The sequence below is a fragment of the Lactuca virosa genome, chromosome 8 (genome assembly GCF_052849685.1).
Source record: "Lactuca virosa cultivar CGN04683 chromosome 8, Lactuca_virosa_CGN04683_v6, whole genome shotgun sequence".
Lineage (NCBI taxonomy): Eukaryota > Viridiplantae > Streptophyta > Magnoliopsida > Asterales > Asteraceae > Lactuca > Lactuca virosa.
Window position 1 is genome coordinate 136,474,879 of NC_136433.1, and position 20,803 is coordinate 136,495,681.

A 20,803-nucleotide genomic window follows, 5' to 3' on the forward strand; every position below is an offset into this window, starting at 1 on the left:
TGTCGTTTTGACAATTATATTTCGATGATCTTATTAAGTATCGTAGTCTGACAAGTACTCTTCAGTACCTCACTTTTACCTTATTGAATCTCGCATACGTTGTTCAAGAAATATGCCTCTTTATGCACGATGCTTGTGATTCCCACTTTGGCATGTTATAACTCATTATTCTCTATGTTCGGGGCACTCTTGAGCAATTTTGTAAAACTCACTAAGTTGGCTGATTACTCGGACGAGGACTCCCTACTCGGCCCCTTACCGAGGCGAGTTACAAAATCCGAGTACTCCTTGATCAGCCCCTTACTGAAGCAAGCAGTGTTGTAAAACTCGGTCAACTCGGTGATTAATATTTATAATATACTTAATGATTTATTAATTAACACACACATGTGATTATTACTACATATATATTTTAAATTTTCAGTAATTATTCACGAAGTGAGATCAATGTGTGTTTTTCAATTTTTATATATTCATATGTATCTAATTTTGTTATATATTTAAGGGTTAATACCATAAAAGCCATAAGTTTTACACCCCGATTCTAAATTAGCCCTTAATGGATTTTTTGTTTCTAATTAGCCTAAATAATTGTGACCACGTTTCAAAATCGTATTATCAACCGGTTAACAACAGGTTAAGGTACGCAGCCGGTCACCACTCTCCTATACTACTCGATCTTTGAAAAACTATTCGTACACCACCAAACATCACCTTTCACAGAAACGTCTTGCATCAAAAAATGGTTTCATGTAGTTGGTTTTAGGAAGAAGAAGGGTTTGAAAAGGTTTTCTTACACCATTGTTGCATGCAAAAAGCTTCTATTCTGAAGTTGAAAGACATTGAAGTAGAAAGGTATGTGGGGTGCCAATAAGAAATTGATATGTATGTGTGTTCTTATCTTCCATAATCGAGTTCCATAGTGTCACTTACAAGTTTAATTTTTCATCTTGAACAGATGGTTTCGTCATCTGGAACTAAAAAGGTGAAAGGGCCTGAAAAGGTTTATGAAAGGGACGAGGACTCTGATGATGATCTCCTTTCCTGGATTTTGAACCAGATATCTTTAAACCAACCTCAAACCTGTCTGATGACCCATTCCTTAACATATTATGTGATGAAAATATGCTAAGGAGGACTCTTGATGGAATGGGAGATGATGATCAGGAAGTTGGTGTTAAGGATCCAGAACATGATCATATTGATGATCAAAATGATGGTGAAGTGGGTGTAGAGTACAGGGTTCATGATCCAAACATCCATTGGAAACAAATGAAGCCTGTAGTGGGAGAATGTTACGAGTCCCCTTCTCAACTTAGGTTTGCATTAACTAACTATGTAGTAACTAATGGATATCAGTTGTGGTTTATGAAGAGTGATAGGCATAGAATGATTGCTAGGTGTGGGAAAATATATAAAAAGGACCCATGTCCCTTTAGATTTTATGTTGCTTGGAAGTATAATGAACAAACATTTTAGATTAAATCTATATGTGACATACATCTATGTGCTAGAAATTATAATTTTCGAACTTTGGTTAGTTGCAACTGGTTAGCCAAACATTACCTGAAGGATATTATTATGAAGCCAAAGATGACATTAATTGAGACGAAGGAAGATGTACTTAGGATTTTTTCAGTAGATGTATCTAAGGGGAAATGTCACAGGTCTATGACAAAGGCAAGAGAGATGATAGAAGGTAAGTTAGAAGAGCATTATGCAAAGGTACGGGACTACGCTGCAGAAATGTGACAACCCGAAACTTCTACCTTGTACACTTAGCCAATTAAATCAATGTTACACTTGTTTTATTGACTTCTTGTGTTGTTTAGGGGTTCATTTGAGAGTTCTAAGCTTGAGTAAGACCAAGGTTGATTTTAGGAATGAGTCAACAAGTCGCATAGTGTTGAAACCGGGCCATACACACCCTTGAGGGGAGTGTACGGCCGTACACATGGGTGTGCGGCCGCACACTCACCTCTTGGCCGCACACTCTCTTTTAGGCAGCATACTTATCCCTATATAAAGGGTAGCCCCCTTTCCTTTCATTCCTTTGACACCTTGGCATCACACAACACTTTTCCTCTCAAGCTTCTTCAACTACAAACCCTCCAAAGCTTCAAGAACGTGAGTAATTCATCCTCTAACTTGATATCCATGAAAGACCACTCTATCTAAGCCTTAAGTGTGCAATATTCGTCATGTTCTTCGTGTTTGGAAGTGAGTGCAGCCGCACACCCCCTTTAAGGTGGCCACACACTCTTAAAACACCCTCCAAAGTGAGAGTTTGACTTCCATACTCGAGATAGACATGACCCTATCCTTATTGCACCTTGGAATTGACATTTTGGACATCTTCATGTAGGGTGTACAACCGCACACACCTGTGTACGGCCGCACACACCCTTGTGCGGCAGCACACTCCTTGTGTGCTGCAGCACACTCCCGTGTGCGACCACACACTCATCCTAGGGCCCCAAACCCACTTCTAGGACCCTTAACTTGCACTACAAATGAGTATAGACCTAGAACACTTCGTGGATACAAGTATAAACCTTGAGAACACTTCAAAGGCACCTTCTTTCATGAGTGTATGGCCGCACACCCCTTGGGCCGCACACCCATGGCCGCACACACACTCAAGGTGGCCATACACTCCCCTCATGCAATCCTACAAGGTCCTAACACTTAGTGCAAGTAGTTCCAAGTCTCTAGAGTGGTTTTCTATCACATCTAGTGGTGAAATACCTTCATTTGACTCTTTTATGTGTCATTACGTGTTAATTAGGATCAAATCGTGTTCAAGGCTTCACTTGAACACCCAGTTTTCCGTATCGATCCTTCAATCAAACCACTTACCCGAGGTGAGTTCATACCCCTACATTTTCCGTGTTTTTAATGTTTTCAAGGGGGGGGGGGAATCAAGCCAAACTCAAGTATTTTGTTAAGTTCTAAACTTATTAATACAGTCCAACGATTTCCATATAACATATTCGGATATTTTATCCCTTTTTGTAATATGTTGTGCATAAGGGAAAGCTTTTATTTTGGGAACTCTAACTTCATAGCTTTCAGAAAGGTTTTTACAAAACATTTACCATATCAACTCTAATAAACTATAATGGGTATAGTTTGGGATAACCCTCTAGGCAGTTTCTACCAAATCAGATTTCATGGATGAATATGTATAAACTATGGCAGATTTAGTTTATGTTATATATTTCCTCAGGAGTATAAAGCACTGTTATTCAAGGATAGTTATTGTTTTATACTGTTTCTTGCTAGTAAACTAGATTATACAGAATTGTGAGGCTCTACTTAAATACTGTACCCTTAGGTGTACAGGGTTAAATCCTATCTCAGTATAACCAGAGTCTCCTGGAGGGAGAGCGTGAGATTTGTGAATAGATCTATTCGGGACTAACAATCCCACACCTGAACTGCTAGCTACAGTGAGGCAGGAATGCCTGAGGTGAACAAATGTCATTTAGCTTAAACGCCTGAAGAACGTTATAAAGGTCTCTAGGTCATATCAAGTATGGTTATACGACTCGCAAATAAGTATAAACTAACTTTGGTTTACGGACTCTACTCTTCATTTGTTTTATTTTGAGTAATAAAACTGCTTTCATATATGTACTGATAGTAATAAGGGATTTCTAAACTTGCATCTCTACCTCTAGGACGGATAACCTGTTTTTAGGGAAAATATGGATTTTCCCGGGATAACACCGGCATTTCTAAAACTGATGGTTTATTTTCTACTACTAGATACTCTTTCAAAACTACTTTTCGTAAGAAAATATGGGATTTTCTTGAGGAACACTTTTCAAAAGAATCAAAGAACATTTCCCACCAAAAACTAAATACTTATGAACTCACCAGATTTTTGCTGATATTCTTTCAAAACTGCTTGTATTCTCAGGGAATCGATAGATAGGTACCTCCGAGCATCGCGAAGAAGTCGGAGCTAATAAGATTTTGTCTTTATACTTTCCTTATACTTTTGATGCATTTGAATCAGATTTAAAACCGATGTAATCTTATTAAATTTTCATGTATGCAATGTTGGTTGTGTTTACTATGATTGCTATTATACACTGGTTGTGATGCTAAACATGACGTCCTCCACCCCGGAACGTTTCCGCCATTCTGGTTTCGGGGTGTGACAAGAAATCCTCAGGTCTAACCCAGGGAGAACTTGTAAGGTGGGAGTAGATTCTAATGCAAGTGGTATGAACTATTTCAAAAGGTTTTATGTGTGCATAAAGGCTTTTAAGGATGGTTGAAATAGGGGTTGCAGACGTGTGATAGGTTTTGATGGTTGTTTCCTAAAGGGTTAGATCAAGGGAGAACTTTTGACTATTATTGGAAGAGATGCAGACAATCATGTATATCCAATAGCATGGGCAGTGATTGATGTAGAGAACAAAGATAATTGGACTTGGTTTATTGAGTTGTTAGTTGCTGATCTTGACCTTGATTGTGGTAGGGGTCTTGTGGTTATTTCCGATCAGCACAAGGTAAATTATATTGTAAATTTTGTTTAATTATTATACATTTATAATAATTTTGTTTATTAAATGTCAGGGTCTACTACAACCTGTTACAGAACTACTTCCATACGTTGAACACAGATAATGTGCCAGGCACATCTATGCAAACTTCAGGAAGATATACACTGGATTAGAGCTTAAGAACCTGTTTTTAAAGTACTCCTTCATTAACATGGTTTTCAGGTCTTCCCATGTTATCGAATTAGCCACTGGAAGTGTCAATGCTTTGACGTGGCCATTCCACCAGGTAAGAGCCGTTTTAGAGAATGTGTATGCTGCAACTTTTACCTTGCTTGCTTCAGGTTACGCGCATATTTCGAAGATGAATTCGGTTTTCTCGAACCATTGCAGCAATGCTATGACACCTCCGCTTCCGTTGAAGGTTTTGGGCCGGCCATTTGTAAAGTCTTTGTAGGTACACTCTCTCGAGCGTCCCTGACTGTCCCCGTGGTTAGAATTTGTGGCATCATTACCCGCACCACCCGCATTATTGGTGCTGATTTGGGACATTGTGGCTGCTACTGCGACTGTTACGGCAGCCTGGAACATAACTGGGTCGAACTGAGGGGGTGGTGGCGGCGGCGGTGCTGCAGTCCCTGTGGCGGTGGCATGTCTAGGATTTCTACGAGGTGACATCTTCTGCCATATCAAGAATGAAAATACAATAAGTCTTTGATAACACTCACAAGTCGAGAGTTAAAGCTAAACATTATTAGTTCTTTATATGCATCATGATTCCGACTTGTAAAGATATTGTAAGAATCCATTCATACTAGAGGGTTATAGATAATGCAATATAGACTTTATGAATTTTTGATAGTTTTGATTCATATGAAATGTCTGTGATAGTATCCATACCGAGCCCATCCAACAATCGTTTGATGTATAATATTTATATATAATTAAGATTAAATCAACTTTCGAATCTAATGAGTCTGTCCTAGGCCCACAACCAAACAAGGAAAAGGATCCAAGGCGGAACCACCATTTCTAGGTCGACATGGTCTTAATTATATATATAACTTTGATTTATACATCAAGAAATCATAGATTGACCACCAGTAAATTCAATCTGAAAATAATCCATGTTATGAATTCGATGTAATGTTCCCAATAAAACAAATAGCGTGTCAATTTCATTGATATAACTTGGTATACAATATTTTGGGAAATTTTGACCCTACGAGGGGTCTATGCTACATCAATGTATGGAAAATTTTTGACCGCCTAACAGATCCCGGAAGTGTAAACACTTAAATCGCGAGATCGGACATAAAATACTAGAAAAATAGTAGTAATATTTATCCGCAAAACTAGATTAAACTGAAGCGAGCAGTGCAAACAATACTTGCGGCGGTTGAAGCTATGAGGATCACGAAGTGAAGACACGAAGTTCCTTGTTTCCCTCATTTCAGCTATGGATTCTGCCGCTTGGCGCTCTGCTTCTGCCAGACGTCCTTCTAAAGTGGCTCGGTGTTCTCGGAGCTCTTGTACTTCAACTCGGGTCGCGGCCATTTCCCGTCGAAGAACCTCGGTGCGGTCTCGAGTCCGATCGTGGTCATCATCCAACCGGCGAAGACGAATGGAGTTGACTTGGCTGGTGGCGCCAACTTCCATGAGGTGGCGGGTGTTTATCCTTGTTTGCTCCTCGTGGTGTGCGACACGGTGAACTATGATAGGAAGGGCTCTGTCGGCTGACCCTCCTCTGCTGAGGTCGTAAAAACCTCGTTGCATGCCATAGGGAGGACGTTGACCTTGCTCTCGGCTCCATCTATGTATAGTTTCGGCCCATCGGGGCGTCGGGCCTTGGAAGTGTTGCGGAGGGATAGGGGAAGGGTGTGGATTGTAAACTTCGGGTTCTGATTCGGTTCCATCTGAGTCTTCTTCCTCTTCACCGTCTACCGATTCTTCCTCTTCCATGGGTTCTTCATCCTCCATGGGTTCCTCTTCGGAATCTTCCTCTGGGTCTTCCACAATCCAACTGGCATTCCCTTGGTTGGGGAAGTATGGATCACCCGGTAAGTGAAATCCTGCCATTGCGCCTGAACGAGAATAGGGATAAGAGGAATATCGCGAGAAATTTTGGTATAAGAAGTTAGTTATCGCAATTTATAATGTGATTATTACGGTTTTTGTGTTAAAATACTCCGATAGTATTTTTATGTTTGATTCTCGAGGTTTTTGGTAAGTTGAAGACTTGTTGCTCATCATGATTCTTCTTCGGCATACGTCGGTCATACCTTGGCTAAATATAGTTGATCAGGCTATATTCATCCAAGATCTGACTACATACCCCGAAGCTGGATCATGGTGTCCAACTTGTCTCAATACTTTTATGTTATTGCCATTATGATACTGAATTAATGAGTGCGATTGTACGTATATTTTTATAAAAATATTAATTTTTATTTTTAAAGTATTTTTTTTAAAAGCTACGTCAGAGAATTTTGTCCCGTTGTATTTATAGTTTGTATATCTTACGTGGTTCGATATACTTAGTTCACTATAAACAAAGCTCTGATACCAATCTGTCACACCCCCAAACCGGAACGGCGGAAACGTTCGGGGGCGGAGGACGTCATGCTCAGTATCATAACCATAGTGATGAAAGTAAACACAACCATCATAAATATAATTTAAAAGGTTACATCGTTGCAAAAATACATGTTTCCAAATAAATTACATATGATGTCAAAATATTGCAAAATAATCTGCGCCTTAGCGTCTTGCCTTCAAAACCTTGTGGTTACCTGTATTACTGAATACCTGAGAATACAAGTTGTTTTTGAAAGAGTATCAGCATTAAAGCTGGTGAGTTCATAAGCAATTTATGAATGAAAAATGGATGTTGTTCCTTAAAGTTTGTTACAAATTTGTTTCCAGAAAATCCAATATTTTCTAAAAGGTTTGTTGTAGTCTTAACTGAACCAAGACTTAGTATATGTAAGTAAATCGTCATACTCATGTGTGGTTTTATATTTAAATAAAACTCCTTTTTGTGAGGTTTTTGAATCCCCGTGAACTGTGTGTTTTGTTAATTCCCCATGTGAGTTGTTATAACCATTCTAAAACTTGAAGACCTCGTACTCGACGTTCTTCAGGCATCGGAATGTTATGACATTTGTCACCCCAGACCTGCCGGTCTAGCTGTTGCAAGCAGCTTAGGTGCGGGTTTGTCAGACCCAATATAGATCTATACACAACTATCACGCTCTCCCTACAAGAGATTCTGGTTATAACTACAAGACTTTCTATTGTACTTAAGAGTACCCTGAAGGTGAATGTCTCACAATTTTATTCATTAACAAGTTCACGTAGTTTGTAATGAAATACCTGTTTGTAAATCGATTGTATTACTGTTTCTTTGTTAAACGAGGTGTTCAAACTATACCTATTATAGTTTATCAAAAGTGTTCTATGTTTTAATGAAACCTTGTTATGCATGACTTTGTATTTCAATAAAAATGACATTGAAAATACTAAGTGTAAATCTTACACACCTTGCTCAACATGTTACAAGGTGCGAATAACTATTAAACATGTTTTGACAGTTCTATCCTTAACTGTCCCTGTTTTCGAATATTTATAGAAAAATCATCGTAAGTCGACAAATGAATCTGTAAACTCTGAGAGTTTGGAAAAAGAGTCTACTATATTCATAAATTTTATTATAATTTTTTGTGGTCTCAAACCAGTGTGAAAACGTTCATCTTCACAGCCTGGTCCGATTTTGTTGCTGCGGTGATAGGCCGTTTTGTAAAAATCGCAATAAATTGTAGAAAAATCGTATGGAGATGTGCAAGTAGTCATTTTAAAGGTATAAACCTGAACTATTTTCATATTAAACAGTTTTGAAAAATATTAAGTTTAAGTTGGGTAAAACAGTTCGTGAACAGGTCACAACTTTTCTGTTGTAAGCTGTCAAGTTAAGTTTCAAATATGTTTTGGTGGTTTAACTTGTATTCCCCCCCCCCCCCCCTGAAAACTAAAGAAAACTGGAAAATGTAGGGGTGTGAACTCACCTTGAGTGATTTCTTGAAGAGTGTAAGGTTGAAGATGAGAAGTATCAAGTCAAGAACACTTGATGAACACGTGAAGTTTTGGATGATCCTAAGAACGATTTTTGGTGTTAAAATGTGTGTAGATGATTCAAGGATGTTATGAAAAATTGGAATAACACTTGAGTTTAGATGAAATACGTACCAAAAAGTGAAGTAATAGCTCAAGAACACCTTCAAAAAGTGGCTGGAAGTAGAGAGAAAAAGAGGCTCTCTTGATGGTTAAGAAGAGTGTAAGTGTTTGATGGTGAAGGAAATGATCAAGGAAGTTCAAGAAATCCTCCAGGGATTTCCTTATATACAAAGTTGCTGGAGCAATTTGCATGTTGAGAGGATGTTTGTCTTGGTTTGTGTGATGTGGATAGGGTTGGGCTAATGAGAAGGTGACACATGGAGGCAAGTGGGCACACTTGACCCACTTGTGGGGTAGAATATCCTTAGATATTTCCTTTAATGAAATAATGATTTATAATTAATAAACCCTTGAGATATGAATAAAATATAAGTTTAGGGAGTTTAAAATGATAAAAATATGAATTTGGTGAAAAATCCCCGTCAAAAACGGGCTTAACAGGCGAAAGTAGTCGAAAACCGGACAAAAGGAGCGAACCTGCGAGGGTTCGGTTCTTGGAGTTGAGGACCGAGAGTGAGAAGAAGGAACCGAAGGAGGGCTCGGGTCCGAAGGTGATAGGAGCGAAATGGAGTTCGGGTCCGAAGGGAGATGGAAGCGAAATGGACCAAAGGCTCGGTTCATTCCGGTTGCTGATGAGGTTCGGTCGAGACTAGCTTCGGTCCTCAGGGAGGTTCGGTCCGAGACTAAGTTCGGTTCTGAAGGGGACCTTCGGTTCTATGTAGTTCGGTCATAAGAAGCTTCGGTCCAAAAGAGCTATTTCGCTTCTTAGGGTTTCGCTTCCAAGAGGCTCGGTTCCATTAGGGTTTCGGTCCTATATGGCTGTTTTTCAAGTAAACTTCCCGTTTTGAGCGATTTTTGGCCAAGTTAAGGGTCAGGATAACCCGGATGACTATAAAAAGCTGAGAGAGATTTTGGGAGAGATTTGGGAGAGATTTGATTTTAGTCAATATTAGTGTATAGCCTCGCAATGCAAGGTTCGTGAACCCCTTTATTCTTTGTTTATGATTATTTTAAGTCCCCAAAAGGGTCCATTGTCGTGTTTTGATGCATTTAACTCCCTTCTTAGGGTTTTACATTGTTAAACACATAAATTTTCCGAGACACTTGAGTTCTTGACATACAAATGCACATTTTTATACATAGAATAACTTTTATCATAGAAGTACTAGCTAAGTTTGACCGGTTTGACTTGTTGACTTTGACTTTGACTTTGACTTGAAATTGACGGTTGTCACATAATATGTGGCCCCATACTGAATATTTGAAGCCCTTACCACCCCTTCTCAGGAGAATGCCTAGAAGGCCAAAAACAAAGAGAATAAGATATGCCTCAGAAGCTCAGGATTCTAAGTACCCAACTCAAAAGGCAAAGGTTAGCAGGACTATTAGGTATGGGAAATGTAGGGAACTTGGTCATAATAAGTTGTCTTGTAAGAGTGGAGAAGGTCCAAGTGACCATGTCCCTAAAAGGAAAAGTGGAAGACCAAAGGGGGATGAGGGAGGGAATTCAGCTATGAACATTGAAAAGACACCAAGGAAAGCAGGTGAGGGAAAGAAGAAAGTTGTTGAGGGCACATCAAAAGAAGCAATTGGGGGAAAGAAGAAAGCTGTTGAAGGAATATCAAAAGAAGCAAGTGAGGGAAAGATGAAAGTTGTTGAGGGCACATTAAAACAAGCAGGTAATATGATAGATGTTGATCAGTCAATTTCTCCTTTGAAGAGAATGAAGATGATGCAGGGAAGGGAGGTAAGATCAAATATATAGGGAGAATATGGGTTGTGCATGGTAGTTTAAGTCAAACTGTGGCTGGTGTTGATGAAGTTGTACTTACCTGCCATGAAAAGATTGACCAGGAAGATTTTGAAACTATTAAAGATTTGCAGGCATCTGGATATGATCATGGGGAAATTGTTGAAGCTTTTAATAAGGTGTGTAGTTATAAATTTAGTTATTAACACAATTTTCGTGAACATTATGTGATAATATGTTAATTTCTTATTCACAGTTGACAAAAGAGAGGAATGAAATGTTGGTTGAGAGTATAGTTGATGAAGAGACCATTCAAGAAACACAAGATCCGTTGGTAAGAAAAAGGAAGCCCTCAGAAAGAATTATCAAGATCAAGCTGAAAAAAGCAGTGCACGATCCAGATGGAGGTGGTTCAACAACTGAGAAAACAATTACATTGGATCGATGTTGTTATGGATGGGGGGTTAATTGGGCAGAAATCTTTTGATAGCCCTTTTTTGTGAAAGCATCTTTTGGTAACAAGCTTCCAATTTGTTGACAACTTGTTATCTTTTGAATGTAATCTGTAGTAAGTACATTGTCATTTTGGGAAATCATCTTTTGGCTTGTAAACATTGTTGTAAAATTGGAAGTTTGGTTCTGATTGTTACCCTCCATGTATGTATTTAGATATTATGTTTATAAAGATTATGGTTTGTAGTAAGTTCAATGTCAGTTTGTAATGGATAGTACATTGTCAATTTCTGGTTAATGCTTTTCATATTAATTGTCCCGTAGGACTATATATTACAAGGGTACCCATATTACAACCTTCAAATGTTTTTCAGATGCTATTACAAATGTCCCATAGGAGTGTAATACCCAGTTCCCAAAATAAGCATCTAATACAACTTTCACCTAACCAACAACTTCACAAAAGACTAAACTTAACTTCCTAACTTCCTACACTTTTACCAACAATACAATACCTGTTACCAACATCACTGCAAATAGAATGACCATGATGAACAAAAGCTTCATCATCAACATCAACCTCCTATTTTGATCCACATTCACCTGTTCCAACTGAGCATTGCCATCAGCCATACCAACCAGAGCTAAATGCATTTGGTACATCAGGTTTTTGTAATCTTCCCTAGGCAAAGGTGGGTCCAGCCACATGAAGAACTTACAATACCTGAAAGGATCCTGCACATTTTTATGACGGATTTTCCCTTAGTCTTATAACAAAACTTTATACTGGATCAAAGAGTGAAGAACATACCTTGAAGTTGGTGCATCCCCTAAATTTCCTTCCAGAATTCTTTTCCGTCCAGGAAATTGAGAAGCTAGCCTCAACACCACAACGACACAAAACCATGGGGTTGTTTCTGTTCCTGAAATTGACATTAACATTTTGCAATCCTGAAGTCATTGACCCTGTAGACCCTATAGATGAACTAGCCATGAAGAAATTGTTGCGTGGAAGAAGTCGGAGAAGGAAGAAGTAGGAGGTGGAAGATGGGTTTCTAACGGTAAAAACCCTATTTGTAAAGGGGTAACCGGCTGAAACCAGCTAACAGGGCTTGAGGCAAAAGTCAACACATACATAATGGCTAATTAGAAACAAAAAATCCATTTAGGTCTAATTTAGAATCGGGGTGTAAAACTTATGGCTTTTATGGTATTAACCCTATATTTAAATCAACTTATGATTTTAACTTGTGATTTTGACATATATAATTTCCCTAAAAATATTTCTACATGAATTACTGAATCCGACTACTCCTCGAGTACTCCCGAGTACCCGCTACTTGACAGTCGGCTGAACAGGTACCGAGTAGCGAGTTCTACAACCTTGCTCTTGAGTACGAATTACATATTCATGCCACGTTCTCCACAAACATTATCGCCTACTCGGACACTGACTGGGTGGATCCAAATACTCGTCGATCTAGATTTTGTTACTATGTCGTGGGAGGTAACCTTCTTTCGTGGTCCTCCAATCGAAACAGTGTTATTGCGTGATCGGATGTCAAAGCAAAGTATCGTGGCATTCCTAAAGCTGTTATCGGGACCTTTTTCTTTCACAATCTTCTCCAAGAGTTATACTTATCTCCACCCAAAACCATCATTGTATACTACGATAATGTCAGTGATGTCTATATGTCATCCAATATGGTTCAAAACTAACGCACGAAGCGCCTAGAGATTGACATTCACTTTGTTCACGATGAAATTGCATTAGTTCGGGTTTACGTCTTCCACGTCATATCGAACCCTCAGTATGCAAACATCATCAAATGGATTTTGCCATCTGATATGGGCTTATTTAGTCATAAAAATCATGCATGATCTTAATACTTTATGTTAATTTTATCTCAAATAATGAACCAAAGGTGCTTAATTAGCTTAAATATTTGATTTTCAGCAACAAAGACATGCTCGAAAGGAAAAGGAAGCGGATTTAGCAATTGGAAGCTTGGATCTTGGATTTTGAAGAAAGAAGGATGTTGCTGGACAGCTTGACCCCTCGTTAGTGTTTTGGCCATATCTCATGAACCGTAACTCCGATTGACGAGATTCAAAATGTTCTGAAAACTATACACAATTTCGGACGACTTTCATGTTTTGAGAAAATGTTGATTCCAAATGGACTCGACGAGTAGGTCACTAGACTCGCCGAGTAGCCCCTGTTTTCAGAATATATATATATATATATATATATATATATATATATATATATATATATATATATATATATATATATATATATAGAAACGCTTCTCATTCGAACTCTAACTAATGGGGGAAGCTATGGACGATTTTTAGAGGCCAGAAGGGTTCTTAGAAGCTGTGGTTTTCGAGATTTCAACTTAGATTCCAATTTTGAGAAGATCAAAGGCAATTTAGGTTTACTCTTTACTTAATATTTTGTTTAAACTATGTTTGCATCAATTGATTTCGTTTTTGAGTTACTTTCTGCTGTAATCATGAGTTAAAACTCATATCTTCTGTTTAGGGTAGATGAATTTATGACTATGGATTGATTTGTGGTTGGATTAATTGTTTATTGGTGAATTTAGTTTTATTAAGCTTGTTAAAGAACCTTATGCATTAACCATAACTATTTTCTGTTAATTATCAAGTAATTAAGCTGCATGAACATCTCTTAATTGCTTAACTCATGTGATTTATGTGAAAACATTGTTATGTGCCTAGGATTAACGAACGTGAAACTAGGATTAACTAGAAAGTGGGTAAATTAATGTGTGAGCTTGTGTGACAAACCATCAACAAGAGGTTAATTGAATTAGTAATTTGATTAGCTAATTACAAGTCTTATTTAACCCGAATAATTAACTAGGAAATTCATTAGTTTAATCACTTGATCATTGCTTAAATTAATTTGTTTTCTAAGGATTGGTAATAGCGAATGTGAATCTACTCACTTTAATCGGTAACCAATAATAATTAATCCATTGCACTTGCCATAAAATCAACCATAGAAGTAAATGAATCGAACCTAAACAGAAGTCTTCTCCATTATTGAATTTAGTTGATTGTTTATTTGCTTTAGCTCTTAGTTGCTTAGTTTGCGTGTTATTTGATTGCTTAAGTTTCTAGTCTTGCAAAACTAGAGAAAATCCCCTTTCTATTACTTGTTATATTTAGATAATATTAGCATTTATTTTAATTGTTTACCGTTCCCTGTGTTCGATACCCTACTTGCTTGAACTATATTACTAATCGATAGGTACACTGCCTTTCGTGTGTTTATTTTGTGTCTAAGTTAGTAGGATTAAACCTAGTGTATTCAACACACATCACCATCTCTATTTCGCGAGTTTCGGTCGTGTAAAATCCCAAAAACCATAAAAAATTATTTTTATAAAACATTTCCAGAAAACCAAAGATAGTAAATCATTGTTTTCAAACAATCCATAACAACATAATATCAAATCTCTCAAAAACATAATTCAGCAGGAGGATGTGTACGATCACGCCTTCGTCTTGCCCCGATCATCTGATGTTCCTGAAACCATGAAATCAACAACTGTAAGCCAAAGCCTAGTGAGTTTACCAAATATACCTCATACACAACACATATACAATGCATGCACACAAGGCCTACAACATAAGGCTGGACCGCCACCTGAGCCTTCAGCAACAAGTTGGACCGCTCCTGAGCCTACAACATAAGCTGGACTGCTCCCTTGGGCCTACAATATCAACTGGACCACCTGGGTTTCTTGGCCTTCAGCACAAAGCAGGACCGCCTCAACCCAACCATATTATGTTAACAAATGCAAACAATAATCAATAACCATCAAGTTAACGTAATCATACAGATCTACCAATCTAACAGATCACTACAGCATAGCAACATCCTATACACAAGGATATATAACAAAATCTAGTTGCCCGGCATTGGTGTTTTCGATCCACGAGTCCAGTGAGAAAACTCACCTCGAAGTCTAGAAGATAGTTGAATTGATCACAAATCCAAATACCAACTCTATAGGTAACCTATAGAACAAACAAGGACAAAATCTCAATCTACAGCTCAAAAATGCTCCATTTGACCCAAAGCCAAACTTGGTCAAAGTCAACGATCAACGGTCAATGGTCAAAAAGTCAACAGTTAACTTACAGCCGATCTACGCTCAACGTAGCTAAACTATGCCTCGTGTAGCACATTATTGTCCAACTTTTCCTATTAATTTATTAATGTAGAAAGTTAACCCTCCAAGCTTCCAGATCTATACTAAATAGACGTCTTAATGGATAAAGTCTATGACTTTATCCATTTGCATGCATACAAAGAGCAATAATCCAAACCCTAGATCCAAAAAGCCTTCTATGGCTCAAAAGCTCATGCATGGATGGATGAAAGTGACCAAGCTCTCATTTTTGTGACTTAGCAACCCTAAAATGACTATAAATTGTACTCCAATGGTCTAGAGTAGCTCTTACTCATATACACCATGGTTGTGGGGACAAAAGCATGAAATTTTTAAGCATAACTAGATCTAACATAAAAAACATCAAGGTGGAAACTTTATACCTTATGGAGATGGATGAGTGGATGCAAATCCCTGATCTATACTGATTTGAGCTCCCAAGTGGTTCCATAATGCTCTTCTTCCTTCAAAGGTGAACAATGATGGGTTTTTGGGGTTACATCTACAATGCCTTCAGCAGAAAACAATTAAACAATTCAATTAATTAGGACACATGCAACCTAGTTGGATCTATGTCTTTCACATATAGCAATATACTATGAATGGCTAACCTACAAAACTTTTCTATGAACAAACTAATTCATAAGATATGAAAAACTAACCTTTAAGATTGTTATTGTAAACAATCTTGGATTCCTCCTTGAAAGACTCTTGGAAGCAAGTGCCACAAGTGTCGCGCCTCTAATGGTTCACACCCAAACCCTAGCAACCAAGGGGCTTGAAGATAGAGAGAAGAGGAGAAGAAGAATTTTGGCCCTAAGCCTCTAGGAAGAGCCATTAACGAAATTCATAACCCTTAGGGGTTTATATAGGAGTCTAGGAAGGTGTTACATAAGACAAGTATCTCCAAGATAACCCTAATCCCTTATGTAACATCCCGAAATTCAGGTACAACTATTTAACCCTTCTCTTTTGTCAAGTTGTCAAGATTGGTCCCTGAGTGGAAAATGTTACAAATGAGTACGCTGAGCGTACTGGAGAGTACACTGCGCGTACTCATGCGCTTGAAATGGACGCGGACTCTTTAAGGTACGCTGGGAGTACCAAAGTTACGCTGGGCGTAAATGGTCCAGATGCAAACCCTAAATGAGACTTGTGCACTATATAAGGAATGATATGGCCTTATCCTCAGCCACCATTTCACAGAGAGAAACCCTAAGAGAGCATTTCCTTCGTCCTAAAGCTTGTGTGTGAGTGTTTTGAGCTAAAAGTGCCTTCGTGTGTTAGTGAAGAAGAAGGGGAGGTGCTTGTGGAGGCTAGGGTTTGGAGTTCTAGCTTGGATCTGAGTTCTTCAGAGGAAGGAGCTTCACTTAGAGGTAAAAAGCTCAGAACTTTCCTCTTTATTTTGGTTTGGTGTTTCATGGTCCATTTCTAGGTTTTAAGTCCCAAAGATGGAGACTTTATGAGCAAAAGGGGCTCCATGGACCTAGATCTGTCCCATTTTAGTGATATGTGTGTTGTAGATCCATAAAAATCCCAACTTGGTCGTCATTAGGGAGTCATGTTTGAGTTATGGGCTTTAAAGTGTTGGAAGTGGAATGATTTGGGTGTTGGTGACTCTTACAGCCATGCAAAGGCTTAAAGTCACCAACTTTATGGATTAAGAGGCTTAGGGGTAGTCAGATCTGGGAGTTGGACGTGTGTCTTAACCGTTTAAGACCCCAAAAGCAAAGGAGCATGAAACTGGGACTTACGCGGGGCGTAATCCCAGTACGCGCAGCGTAGGGGGTCGCGTTCCCCGATTCTGTGAGGTTGCCGGGTACGCCCAGCGTACAGGCTTGGTACGCGCAGCGTAACCCGGAGAGTTGACTTTTGTTGACTTTTAGGGTTTGGTCAATGTTTGGGTCTTTGAGCCATGAGAGGGGTAAAATGGTCTTTTACCCTTCTGAGAGTGCTAAGAGAGGGATTAGTCTAGCCTTGAGAGTTGTATTGATTAGAATACTTATTCCATGAGATTATGCGGAGGCTAGACCAGATTTTTACCGAGTTTGAGATTTACCGAGTTACCCGAGGTGAGTCTTCTCACTATACTTTACCTAGAGTGGTAATTAGAGTTATATGACAGAGTATCTTGTATGCTATTTATGTGATTGTGACGCACTGCATTATTTCTATGTGATTTATGTTGTGTATGTTCCAGAGTTTACAGAGTTAGAACCGGAAGGTTCACAGAGTTAGGACCAGAGGGTCCACAGAGTTAGGACCAGAGGGTCCACAGAGTTATAGCCTCGAGTGGCTAATATGTGTTATATGTGGTATTTTGGGGAACTCACTAAGCTTTGTGCTTACCGTGTTATGTGTTATGTGTTTTAGGTTTTCTCGGGATCGCGGGACGGCACTGACTTGATTGTACACACCAGAGAAAGAGTTATATTTTGAGGATCCTGGATTATTAATGGAGTTGTGCTTTGTAATTTGAATAAACGAGATTTATGTACAATATGTTATGAAAAGTATGCGATTTTAAAATGAAAAATCTGTTTGAAAAATTACGGTGTTACACCTTAGCTTCCTCCCTAAGGCATCCAAGGCACCCTTAGAGCCCAAGGAAACCCTAGAAGGCTTCTAGATTTCATCCCCACACCCCTTATGGGAGGTTCTAGAATTGCTCAATGTTCAACTATTGAACATTGTCACCTTTAGTCCTCCTACTTTTAATTAATGCAATTAATCCTAAATTTAATTTTTTATTAATTATTAATTAAATAATATCATTTCCAAGTAATATATTATTTTCATAATACATTAACAAACTATTTATTTTGATTTCCAATTAATTTATTAATCATATAATAAATTAATAAATTATTTTCTCTCTCTAAAAGCTATCATATTCAATTGTTAGGTTTGAGGGCAACCCAAAAGGACTGTGCTACTATCAATTCAAGTATATACCAATTATAGTTATGGGCTTAGACACCTAATCCAATAGTTTCCTACTTGGATAAGTCTAATAACTATAATTGCCAGTATAACTTCCAAACTGATCAGCAAATTATAGCTTCCAAAAGTCGTTGCCGAACTCTGACCCAGTCAGCTACGTGTCCTAAGATAAGTGATCAAATATTCCTTCGTCCTGCATAACTGGCTCATCAAATACATAAACGCTATTGGTGTGTTAGTGAGCCCAAACGACATCACCACGAACTCATAATGACCATAATGAGTGTGGAACACTGTCTTCTCCACATCCTCCTCTCTGGCCTCATCTGATGGTACCCCGACCTCAGATCAATCTTGGAGAACCAAAATACACCCTGCCACTGATCGAAGAGATCATCAATCCTAGAAAGTGGGTAACGATTCTTCACCGTCAACTTGTTCAACTCCCGATAATCTGTGCACATTAGCCCTGTCGAAAATACCTGATACCTGAATTACCCGCCCGATTTTTTCGAGTATTCGGATAACCCGGATCAGGTTAATAGGGTATCGGGTTAATTTTTTCGGGTATTCGGGTAACCCGGTTTTTTTTCAGGCCGGGTATAGGGTATGTTTGTTGGGTTTTGGGTATACTTGAATTACCCGATTTATCTTTAAGAAAAAAAAATGGCCCAATAGGTAAATACCACTTATCACTTTTATGGTATGTCTGTCCCAATTCCATTCTTTCCGTTTACCTCGTTCTTTTTTCTTTCTAACCCTCATTCTCGATCATTAACGTCAAAAAAAAACCCTCATCGATTGTCGTCACCGCTTATCAGCTCGTCATTGCCGGTCATCAGCTTCGTTTTGTGAAAGTAAGGTTAGTTATCTTATTGCCTTTGATTTGCAGAGTCGAGTTATATTCTTGAAGGAGTAGGAGATGTCGGAGGCTTGAAATTGGGATACTACATTATGAGAACATAAAGCGAAACAAAAACAAAAAAAGCTAGCAGTATTTAAAGAAAAAAATGGAATGCTTAAATCGTTTCTTTATTCAAAAATCTTTGAAGGATATTTTGATTTTCATCATTTTGATTAAAAAATTGAAACTTTATCGACAATAGTCAAACATTATAGGCGAAAATTTGGTGCTTAAAAAATTTCTTTAATCAGAAACATTCATAATATATAGTTTCTTGTCGTTTTGAGTTGAGCAATATTGAAATCTATCAACAATATATACAAGTGTAGTCAGGTCAAATTTGCTCTTTTGACCTGTGCTTACATGTAAAATCCTTTAATTTAAATTCGTGACTTTATTAAAAAAAACGTTAATGGTAGAATATGTTTGACCACCGATACGTGGACTTCTAAACAACAATCATGTTATATGTGTCTCACCACCCACTTTATTGATAACGAATGGAAATTGAAAAAAAAAAGTGTTGTGTTTTTCTTCTCAAGAGAGTCATCGTGGGGTTGATATTGGAAAATGGTTGAGAAATGTTTAATGGAGATGGAAATAGACAATGTTTCCACAATTTTTGTTGACAATGCAAGTGCGAATGATGTGGCAATTGACTTCTTGAAAAAAAGGTTCCAAAACTCCAACAAGTGTCTTCTAAACGGGAAATGGATGCACGTTCGATGTGTTGCCCACATTTTAAATTTAGTGGTGCAAGATGGCATAAAAAAAGTTGATAGGGCGGTTGAGATAGTTAGATGGGCGGTTAAATGGATTAGACAATTGCCTTCTAAAGTTCACAAGTTTACCGAGTTTGCTAAGGTTTCTAATCTGGGTATAACGAAACACTTGAAGAGATATGTGCCAACAAGATGGAACTCTACTTACCATACGGTTGAAATTGCCCAAGCTTGTGAAAAAACTTTTCAGATATATGATCTTGAGGAATTTGATTTTCGGTACGAATTGAAAAGGCGGGTTTGTCGATACCTTCATCAAGCGATTGGGAAAGGGTTAGGAATGTATTCCATTTTTTAAAACCTTTTCATGATGTTACTTTGAGGATTTCCGGGACACTTTATGTGACATCAAACAAGTGCACTGAAGATATATATTCCATTCGTACGCTCTTGGATGATGTTATTTCCGATTCTACTCTTTGTGATATTGCATTGGCCATGAAAATAAAGTTTTATAAGTATTTTGGCGACATATAAAAAATGAATTTACTGCTCTACTTTGCTTTGATTATTGATCCGAGGAACAAGGTAAAGTATTTGGTTATACTACTTGAGGATCGTTATGGAGAAAAGAGGGTGGAGGCCAAAAAGAAATATATCATGGATTCTATATATGAATTATAGAATGATTATATTAGAATTCATTCTCCAAGTTCTACTTCAAGTACTGCCGAGTCTACCACTTCATAATCGATATTAGGGAAACGCCAAAACCTGGATTTTTTGGCACCTAACCCCCCATTGAGAAATAAACTAAGAGAAAAGATGAAAACGAACATAGTTGAATCAATTGGGGAGTTAGAAAAGTATTTGCAAGAAAGTGTTGAAGACCAATCAGAAATGTTTAATATTTTAGATTGGCGGAAACGAAATTCGGTATGATAAACTACTTTCCCAACAACTCCTGAAGCTGAGAGGACAACTCCTGCATCTCTGGTGGTGTGAGGCGACACAACGCCTTAGCAACCAGGGCCACACCGGGGATCAAATCGATCCTGAACTCCACTTGCCTC

The 20,803-nt window shown here is 38.2% G+C and overlaps 1 protein-coding gene across 1 annotated transcript; it reads left to right on the forward strand.

Moving 5' to 3' along the window:
- Positions 1 to 19,578: 19,578 nt before the first annotated feature.
- On the forward strand, positions 19,579 to 20,088 carry LOC145130874 (zinc finger BED domain-containing protein RICESLEEPER 2-like). The gene has a single exon (XM_079065628.1). The coding sequence runs from the start codon at positions 19,579 to 19,581 to the stop codon at positions 20,086 to 20,088; it is 510 nt and encodes a 169-aa protein (XP_078921754.1).
- Positions 20,089 to 20,803: the final 715 nt, after the last annotated feature.

Coding starts and splice junctions, on each gene's coding strand:
- LOC145130874 (XM_079065628.1), top strand. CDS start 19,579: ATGGTTGAGAAATGTTTAATGGAGATGGAAATAGACAATGTTTCCACA.